General features: G+C 35.3%; 1 protein-coding gene across 1 annotated transcript; it reads left to right on the top strand.

Annotated features, from left to right (window-relative positions):
• Window positions 1-90: 90 nt before the first annotated feature.
• Window positions 91-10049, top strand: LOC111701992 (arginine-glutamic acid dipeptide repeats protein). The gene is made up of 8 exons (XM_023473506.1): window positions 91-216; window positions 1524-3862; window positions 3933-4051; window positions 4916-5013; window positions 5099-5186; window positions 6273-6302; window positions 8239-8482; window positions 9736-10049. Exons 1-8 carry the CDS (start codon window positions 91-93, stop codon window positions 9803-9805), a joined length of 3114 nt encoding a protein of 1037 aa, XP_023329274.1. The 3' UTR covers window positions 9806-10049.
• The last annotated feature ends 848 nt before the right edge of the window (window positions 10050-10897 follow it).

Genomic DNA, 10897 nt, shown 5'->3' with positions numbered 1-10897 from the left:
AGAACGCGGCTTCAGCCGGGCTTGGTATGGTAATCTGAAAGTTTGGGTATCAACAAAATGTTGCGAGGTTTAAAAAAGGTTGTGGTAGGAATGAGTGGGGGTGTAGATAGTACTGTTTCAGCTTTGTTGTTAAAACGGAAAGGATACGAGGTGGTTGGTGTATTTATGAGGAACTGGGATGGAGTAGATGAAACTGGTATCTGTACAGCAGATAAGGTGAGCTAGTAATTTTATTAGTCTTCAATTTTTTTTCTGGAAAATTACCGGAGCTATATGGATGATTGAAAAGATATTGATACCAGGCTTACAGTGCGCTTCGCGCCCATCTTCTATTTCAAATTGAATAAACAAAACCAAATAAATTGTTAGGATTTTTAAAATTTACTGACAATCGAATTTAGTTGGAGGCTAAATTTGAAATTTTGATCGGTCAAGGGGCTCGGCTTAGGTAAAGAGTCCCTAGTTAATACAATTTCTAGGGGGCTGGGTCAAATATCGAAAGTTTAAGGATATTAACAAGGACGATGTAAGTATGTAGAGAAAAGCCTTCCTGTGATTCCTATGAAGAGTTTGATTGTTGATGCTGTTAATGGGTAAAAACTTGAGATCCAACCGATCTAAAACCCCAAACTCGGGATTTAGGGTCTTTCATAATCATATGATTAAAAGAAAAACACAACATTAAGGTCTAAACCTTTTATTTCTGAGACCTACAAGTAAAGGCATTTGCCACAACGTATCAATAATATTCTTTCAAGTAATTACTTATTCAGAGCTCAAATGAGATAAATTTTACAGTGAGACTGAGCAGAATTTTCCTTCTCTCATCTCAGATATCATTAATAATTGTGGGGTCAACTCTTGCGTTTTTGGATTTAAGCACCCTGTAAGATTCCATAAACCTCGAAACGGAGATAAGAGGAACTAAACTCCTACTTCTTTTGACGGCAAGAAGTTTTGTTGGGAGGGGTGAAATTATCCTTACCCTGCAAACCAAGTAGCATCACAAACATTAAAATAATGTCATAGAAACATTACCTAACGTTACTAACAATAGACACGTTACAGAACATTTCTAGAGACTGGGCTTCAAATGTGAAATATATCCTCTCTCCAANGGGTGCTAACCTTTTATTCTATCTCAAAAAGAGTATTATGCCCGGTGCTAACTCCCTTTTTTAATTGATTTTTTTAATAAATTTTTTAATATTTTTTATCATAATTTCAAGAAGAAAAATCACGCCCCTCCAAGAAATCGTCCAACAAGATTACATAGCACAGTGTATAACCAATTTGATTGGACCCGCAATTATCCTGAACAAACCGAACACAAAATATGTGCAAACAATATGCACTTTAAATAAATATAAAGTGGCAGTTGTTACTGTCTTTGAATTTTCTTCTCCGATTAAGCCAAGAAATTGTCGTTTTACCGAAACATTTCTAGTTTTGAGAAGCCAGATGCTTATAACTATTAACTTCATATAATCGGAGTGATTGATTTATAAATTTATTGTTGAATATTTCAGTCTTATTCACCAGCTCCCGCCGACGTCGAGGTTGAAAACATCCGACAATCTGTAACTGGGAAGGGCAAGTACTGTACAGGAAAAGCATGGAAGAATTCTGCCGGAGAATATATCAGATACCGTTGCTACGATCAAAACATTGAATACAAAATCGGAGACTCAGTTTTTATTGAAAGTCAACGCCCAGATCAACCCTTCTATATCTGTAACATAACAGAGTTTAAACGAAGTAAACGAGATCATCTGGTCGTCTGCATTCGATGGTTTTATCGAACAACCGAAGTTCCAGAAACGGTTTATAATTTCCTTATCAAGGATCGATATACAGAGCATGGCGAGGCTGCGTTACACGACCCTCTGGTCAAGTCACGCGAGTTATTTATCAGCAACGCAACTGACCAGTTTCCAGTTAATGTGTTGCGTGGAAAATGTGGGGTAACTCACTGTTTAGATATTATAACGGTAAAGCAGTTTGAACCAAATGACGATGCGTTTTTTTATACACTAAGTTATAATCCAGAGACAAGGCGACTAGCATCAACACAGGGAGAGATACGAGTTGGTCCATCTCATCAAGCTAAGGTTCCTAAGTTTGAAGGGGATATTCCTCCCATCGGTCGACCAGATAGATACGAGGAGCTTACTTGGGAGCCTGGTAGGACGCATGATCATGATCTTCTGATGTTCCTACGAGCAGCAAGGTCTATGGCGGCTTTTGCCGGTATGTGTGACGGAGGATCTACAGAAGACGGTTGCTACGCTGCCAGTAGGGATGATACTACTGCGAATGCTTTGAATGTTTTACACGACTGTGAATATGACACTGGTACAGCTCTACAAACTCTAGTGAAGAATCCTGTACCTACCGGGCTGGGAAAGGAATGGTCAGAAGACGAGAACCGGAGATTTATAAAAGGATTAAGGATACATGGAAAGAATTTTTTTAAGATCAGACAAGAGTTTCTTCCTGAAAAGGAAACAGGTGATCTCATAACTTATTACTATCTTTGGAAGAAAACACCTGGAGCGTCAAGTAGTAGACCTAGAGGTAGGAGACATCGTCCAAATGTATTAAGACGAGCTAAATCCACCAAAGAGAGCGGAAAGAAGAAAGAAACTAGCTCTGCTAGCGAGGTAGAGGATAGTGGAGCAGAAGATAGTGGAGAACGAAACCCTTATCATTGCCGTCATTGTTCCTCGAAGGTTAGCAAAGATTGGCACCATGGTGGAAAAGAGTTGAAACTTCTATGCACTAATTGTAGGATGTACTACAAGAGGTACGGCGAAATGCCGCTCCTCCCTGGAATGGTTAGGAGTCAGTTAACATTCCGACCAATTAGTCCAGGAGGGACGGAGGGCTTAGGAGACGTCGAAACAGAGATTCGAGGACTTGTAAAGAGGATATCTCCAGACGGAGGAGAGGAGAGTGACAGTGTTCGTTCCTACAGCAGTCACAGTGAATCCGGGAGTAGAACTCCGGAAGAAGACATGTCCCGAGCCACTACTCCAGGAATACATCAAGATACGGAACCAATTCACAACGGTCCGTCAATCAATGATATCGAAGGTGATCTTGATGACGAACATAGTAAGGGAATAGTATTGAATGAAAATAAAGAGCCTGAAAATTTGTCTCAACCCAAAGAGTCTCTACCCCCAGGACAAAATTTATACAGTGAGGCGAACAATTACAGAAATAAACAAATATTAGTAAATCCCCCGGTTAGTCCTGCTCCAAGCGTTCTCTCCAATTCTATGGACTACCAACCTGCAGATCTTTCTATAGGATCCTTGAGTGCTCATAACTCTAGTATGGTTCTTCCTCCTCTTGGGCATGGCCTTATATCTCCAAGTCTTAACACAAGTGGGACAAGAACTCCTGTTGATCTGACGTCTCCAAGTCCTGGGCCCCAACCTGAAATTCAGGTTCTGGAACCTGAACCTGCCACTACTCCAAATTCTCCCGTAAGTAGTGCTCCTAGAGAACCGTCTCCGGAACCAAGGATAGATGATATCGAATGCCATCGCTCACAATCTGCCATCTTTGTAAGACATCTTAATCGAGGAGAAAACAATTCTTGCGCTAGAACGGATCTTTTCTTTAAACCAGTGCCTGAGAGTAAACTTGCACGAAAAAGGGAGGAGAGGATAAGGAAGACTGAAGAGAAAGAGCGAGGAAGCATGTTAGGGACCGGAATATCTCCTGGGTTAAGAATATCTCAAAACTTAACTCCTAACTCTTACAGTTCAATGCAAGACAGGCTGGAATTGGACCGACATGAAAAGGAGAAGAGGGACAGGGAACTTTCTGAATTCCGAGATAGAGAAAACAGGTAGCTTTTTCCCAATTAACAGGTTTTTTAAATCTATTTTTATTTCTTCATTAAGAAAATATTTCCATAGGATGAGAGATGAAATGTTCCGACGCGGTGGTATCCGTCTCCCTGGTATACCTCCGCATGATCCATATCTGGAAGCTTCGAGGAGATACGGAGCACCAGGCCTTCAATCTCCGTACTCGCGTAAGTATAATGAACTAAAAGTATGTAAAAAAGATTTTCTATCAGGTCAAGGGTAACTGTTTGCTTTAAAAACATTCTCCCCGTCTTGAAGATATTTTTTTTTACTCAGATTCAACAAAAATGCCAACTTTAATTATTATTAAATTCTAAGACAGGGGAAGAACATTCCAAACCGTGATGTCAGGTTTGTTACATCTGTGAAAAGTTATTTTTTTTTTAACAGTTCATATTTTTCAATTTAAGTCGAGAAGAAAAAAACTGTCAGTATGCTTTTATTTATGTATTTATAACAAAAATTCAAATACTAAACCCTCACTAATAATTAAATTTCAATTTTTATGATTATTGATTTCATTTTAAAACACATCACATTTTTGAAGCAAAGACGAAGTTTGGGTGCAAAACACGTTTTGGAACATGTCGCGATTTTGAGACAGTTCACAGATTTAAATCAGTGATACTTCTCAATCATTTACACAATTTTTAAATGTTATATCCTGTTTCGATATTGTTAAATATAAAGATTTTGGCAACCCGATAACGTTTGAAAATATATACCCCATCAGGACTATATATCTATAATAAAGAATTGTTTAGTGCTACAGGGTGTCCCACGAAACATGACAGTTGGTGAATAGTTTAGAATGTCTTTTTCCATAATTTGTTAAGTTGTTTGATACCAAAGATCAATAAAAGTATTATATGGGAGTCATGTTATATTAAAATTGATTTCAAAGTAAAAGATAATGAAGCAAAAGGATGTTTTAACTAAAAATAACGATTTATAAATGTCATGTTTCGTGGGACACCCTGTATCTGCTTATGTCAATTTTTCTTTAACAATTTTGAACTTTTTCTTCATAGTTAGCGAGAGAATGTCCGCTGAAAGATTAGCCGTGGAAAGGATGGCGCTCGCAACTGATCCATTGGTTCGATTACAAATGGCTGGTATCAATCCCGAGGTAATATTTTTTTTGATCAAATAGAGAAAAGAAAATTTTTTCTGCTACGCAAAGCAAAAACTTTTTAATATTTTTATTAATTTAGGTGTCCGCCCACAGTCACACCCATCTACACATGCATCCTGATGCCGCAATGATGCTGGGCCAACCGACTGGTATTCCCGGATATCCAGGTATTTTTGGAAAATAACATTCAGGAATATTAATTAATCTTTTGTAGAAAGGTGTTATCCTGGTTAATCATAGTTCAAAGGTTTAGATATTCTGTGATAACTATAGTTAAACAAATTTTCAAAAACCTTACTATTTCTCTTTCACATCGAATTCCCCCTTTTCTTTCCCTACAGCTACTACTACATGATAAACAATGAGAAGGGAGGACCAATTATTGTCTTCAGGAGACTACTCAGAGTCAGAACTTCAGTAATACATAACTTTGCAGAGGGATACATTAGAAAGTATATATAGTCCTTGATTTGGGACTATAACAGTGGACTACAAAGGGGACATGTAGACTTTAAATAAAACAAGATCAATTTAAGAGCCAGGGGGAGTTTAAAAAGGGTTGTCCATCATCAAGTTGACTGTATGATAAAATTTGAACTGATACTTAACAAACTCTTAAGTGTACATTGGTACATTATAAAAAAGGTAAATAATGGATCAGAGAGATTTAAATAGCAGTATCCAATGTTTATAACTATTAGAATAGTAAAAAGGTAATTCAAAAGTTACCTAGAATTAGAAAATGTTTAGTTACCTACAACCTCGGTATACAGTTCATACAGCTGAGCTGGGAACTTTAGAATGGTGGATATCGGGATTAATGCTTGATCCACTCTTTTTCTTAATCTCCAGATTAAATATTGCTTGTTGTCCTCATGAATTTAATCTCCAGATTAATTAACAGATCGGGATTAAGGATATCACATTCAAAAGTTCCCAGCTCCGGACACTTTTGACTAAATCGTTGCGGGTGTAAAACATTTTTGGACTCATTATTTCTTGACGTCTAATATTTGATTGACATCACTGTAAAGTATCTCATTGCAACGTTTGTATAAAAACCTTCTTAATGAAATTTAATTTGAACTAATTTGAACTAATTTGAAATACATGCCTTGACTTGACAATGACGAAGATTATCTTTAAAAGTTGTTTGTAGATAACTGACTTACAGATTTAAAATTTTCAAATAAAAATTAGATAAATTTGTTGTGCCTAATTATTTTTTATTACATAGCTGTTATTTATTTTAGATGGATTCATGGACCTTTTGACGCTATCAGGTAAGATTTTTTTATGCCAACACTCGCAAGGACAGTTTCAATTAGAGTTGTAGAAATCTTGCATTTCTCATTTCATTCCCCATTTCCCTTCTCTTAACATTTACTTCTTTTCTTATTTGAATTCGATTATTTCCTTAAAAATCTTCTTAAAATTTGTATTAGAATTTTTAATATTTAAATCATTGAAAGATTAATTTTAGTTTTGTGGCATATTCTAGTTTATTGTTCCCGACCTAGTATGAGCCTCCGCTATGCAGACCGAGCTCCCAGATTTTCTATGCTGTAAAAGCCTCCGCATACAGCACAGCTTTCTTTTAAATCTTGGGTTTTATGTGAAATAAAAAATTTTTGGACATAGTGGCACAAGAAATTTACTAATGATTTGAGTTATTTATTGATTGTCATGATTTATACTAAAATTTAAAACATTTCTTACGCAGTAAGGAAGATACTTGGAGAAATATTTCTGGAGTAAACTTCGCTTGTTGTAATCTTTAATTTAAGCAATACCTTTTTTCTGAAAAATTTTTAAGATTTAAACAAAATAATAAAATTTTCTAGATTTAAAAAGAATTTCAAAAAAAGTATCGCTTAAGGGTCATTCTTTATGAACTCAGTCAGTTTTTGGAAATCATGGAAGTCAATTAAAAAAATGGCGTTTAAATAAACTTTATATCTCATTAAACAAAAATGTTATTACCAATTAAAGCATGCGAGGTCAGTAAGTAAATTGCTTCAAGGCGGGAACTGTACAAGAGGTCATAGGAGCCTGAAATTTTTTCATAATATGCTAGCGGTGTGCAAAATTTTTAAGAAAATCCATGACACTTACTTCCATGGGCTGACTTAATCGAAAAGGAATGGCCTTTATATAAAAAATTAAAAAAAATGAAATAAACTTCAATTCAATTTTTTCTCCAAACGTAAAAAAAGTTTAAAGTTTTAAAATCCACTTTATTAGTCATAATTAGGCACTTTTTATAATTAATAAATACTTCTGATCTTTAAGAAACCTCTCCCGCCATTCCGTCAAAAAATTTGTTAAAATTTAATTTTTCGCTTTAATCATTTAACTTTATCAATTTGATTCAAGTGACACATATGACTTCAATAGCATTATAGGCCTTTCTTAGGATTATTGAACAAACGTAGATTTAGGCGGGATAAGTGAAAGATGAGTTTCCCCATCTAAAATGGGATTATTTTGCCCCACAAAGAGTAGCTGAAAAAACGTGCCGCTTCGCGCATTGTCTTTAATTAAATTACAAATACTTAAGCTTAATTAAATTGGGGGAAAAAAGCTCATCTTCAGGGGGGGGGGAGTGAAAAAAAAATTTTAAAGATCAAGATTATAAAGTAAAAAATAGTTTTAAAAAATATTATCTCCACCCTCTAGGACATCCTTAGCTACGCCCCTGCAATCCCGAAAGTTCTTACTTCAATATTCCTGGGTTACAACACAAAAAGATCGCCCCCGCAGTATTAGACACAAATAATCGCAATACCATTGTTATAAACTAAAAACTAAAAATTATTCTGACGAAAAATTAATTGGTAGGGAATATTTTTATATTAATTATTTTTACAAAGTTTGCGTGCAAGACAAAAAGTTAAACGTCAAAATGTATACCAATTGGGAGGGGAAATTTAAAATTGGATAAAAAATTCCAGATATTTCCACCTTTTTTATACTCTTCGATCGAAAAGTCATTTAGTACGCATCCGGCCTGCTTAACTATTCAGCTGAGTTTTAACTTTGTATGAGTTTTGCTTTCCCAAATCTCCCAATACATATGTTTACAGCTCATGGTATTTTTTAAGTTTATTGGCTTACCGCATCCAAAAAAGTCTTGATCAAAGGATTTGTTTAACGTTTTTGTAAAAGACATTCATTTTACCATTGAAAGCTGAATCTATAATTATATTTACTATTCAGGTCTTCGAGGTGGAATACCAGGATATCGGCCTGACTTCGGAAACCTTGCAGGTTTAAGACCACCTGGGGCAGATTACCTTAGCAGATTGATGACTCCTCCAGGTCTAGGTGGCCATGAAGCTCTTCAAAGACAGTTGTTGTATGAACGAGAACGAGGATTGATGGGTTCTCCAATGCATCCTGGTGCTCTTGCTAATCAGCATATACAACATCAACAGCAGAGACAACAAGAGGAGTACTTTAGGTAAGGATTGTAACTGGCTTGGGAGAATATTTTTACTGTTCATAAGTAGCACGTTATAAAACTCTTTAAACTTCAAAGATTATTTTTATTGGACATCTACTATCTAATCTAATCCTGTAAAATATTCGTTGAAAATCTTGTAATAAGTCGAAATTTCAGAAAAGAAATTTGTCTTTATTTTGGTTTTCTATTTTGTGTCTTGAATTTTTTTAACAAAATCATAAGTTTTTAGGTATGGAAAATCATAATAGAGGAAATTTTGATATGTTCTATTTTCATGTTTTTATTATTGAAGAGTAAATATAACTAAGGTCTAATGAATTCTATTTCATTAGGTCTNGAGAGAGAGAAACTAAGTAAAAGGAAGACAGCCATTCTTCAATTTTAATCAAATAAATCACATCAAATGTTAAGAACTAAAAAGTGCGGATTTGTGCGGGTGGAGACATGGTTAAAAAAAATTTAATGGATTTACTCTTTAAGTAAGATATCAAAGTTTGGAATAATACATAATTTCAGCATAGGTTTTAAATTTCAACAGAAAAAAAAGAAAAAAGAAAAGAAGAAAGATTGTTTTAATGTTTTTTGTCTTTATTTTTAATTTTGGGGAGGGGAAGGTGTTGAGTTCTAATATAAACCCGGCTCTATATAAATATGTTTTTAAATACATACCTGCCAATATAAGAAAATTTAAATTTATTCTTTTAAGGAAAACGCACAAAAAATGGCGACTTATTGGTGGTTTCTTACTTTCAAATTATTCAATAAATATTGTGTTTCGAAATTTAAATGCAGGGGCGAAACCATGGGGCTTGAAACTTTTTTCCAGCACCCGGTGGGGCCCAAAAACCTCTTGAAAACCATAGATTTCACCGACCCAGGGGGGGGGGGGGGTTAAGCCCAGAGCCCGGCCCTTTGATTACGCCTCTGATAATATGCGGCATTTGTCGACGTACTTTTGCGTGGCAAATGATATTTGTTCAGATATCAATATATTAAATCAAATTTTCTTCATTTCTCCGGTTATTTTGAAAGCACAAACAGACATACCACACTTTGATAATGCCAGTACCAAGGGCCGGTAAGTTTTTAACTATATATTCGAGAATTTTACTTTAAAAATGAGGTTGACGGAAAGAATTCCGGAAATTATTATCGAGGTCTAAGACGATTTTCAAGTCTTCTCTCAAGTGTCGTGTTTCGTGGGACATGTAACTCCCTGTACAGTGTACATGACATTGTTTATATTTCAGAGCTGCACGGGATAGAGAGATGAAGGTTCGAACACTTGAAGAAGCTGCAAGACAGGCGGGAGGGAGATAGGTTCTGCTCAGAAAGAAATCAATAATGTTTTTTAACATTTATTGTTTGATAATAGTTGAAATATTGAAGAGAATCAACTATGAAATGTTTAGCGAGCATGAATCTACCCCGCTTTGTTGACAACCCAATGAACTTAACCTAGAACGAAAGATTCAACTCCTGTTAAAATTCATTTATAAAACTACTTGTTCTGTATCTATATTTGATTTAGATATTTTCTACAATACATAATGATCGCTTATTATTTCACAATGTTAGCAAAGCAAGACTTCTTCGGTATTATCTGGGTTTTGATAAAGTTATGGTTTCCCTTCCAATAGGCCAAATATCAAATCAGTATTACCTTTTAAGGCAAAAAAACGGAATTTTTTGTTGCATTTCTTTTTGATTTTAAATCATACACGTCTTTTTACACCAAGACTGGAAGTTATTCATTAGCCATTTTCAACTGAACAAGTTTTTTTCCAGGTTGCTTGTAAAATTAAAGCTGGTTTCCAGAAGTCACAAATTCGTGCCGTTAGCACTAATTAAAGTAAAATTTTGCATAAAACTTCTTGGTAAAATGACATCAAATAAGTAAGGAAACCCAACAGAAACTGTAAAATTAAAGCTTTTAAATGTTCTATTTTCCCCATAACTTTTATTTTGAAAAACAAAACTCGCAAACTGTTGGTTGATAATGGGATAGTTTACACATCATGAATAACCTCTCTCCTTGAAATTCGCGATTTATTTCGGAAAATGATCAACCTGAAAACTGTTGTAAACTTTGGTCTTTCCTTATTCTAGTTTTTCTAATTTTCAATTCTACTCTTTCCTCCCATCTCAGTGTATATTGCCTTGATCTTTCCCCACTAGAACTCAAAACCCCCTGGGCAAATTTCTATGTGTACGCTTTGGGGGTTACATTTTCTTAAAAAAGGGCGAGGGACTAAAAGTATTTTTGCCAGCCGATCGAATCCCCCCCCCCAGAATATTCTTATATAAGCTGGTGTCCCACATCTTCTTAAGTTGTATAGCTCAAAAATTGGACTTTCGGGACTAAACATAATATTTTTAAGGCGTTTGATTTAATGTCATTGAAAAGTAGGG

This window comes from Eurytemora carolleeae, unplaced genomic scaffold (genome assembly GCF_000591075.1).
Source record: "Eurytemora carolleeae unplaced genomic scaffold, Eaff_2.0 scaffold433, whole genome shotgun sequence".
In the NCBI taxonomy this organism is placed as follows: Eukaryota; Metazoa; Arthropoda; class Copepoda; order Calanoida; family Temoridae; genus Eurytemora; species Eurytemora carolleeae.
The sequence above is the reverse complement of the archived record's forward strand: the minus strand, read 5'-3'. Positions and strand labels throughout refer to the sequence as shown.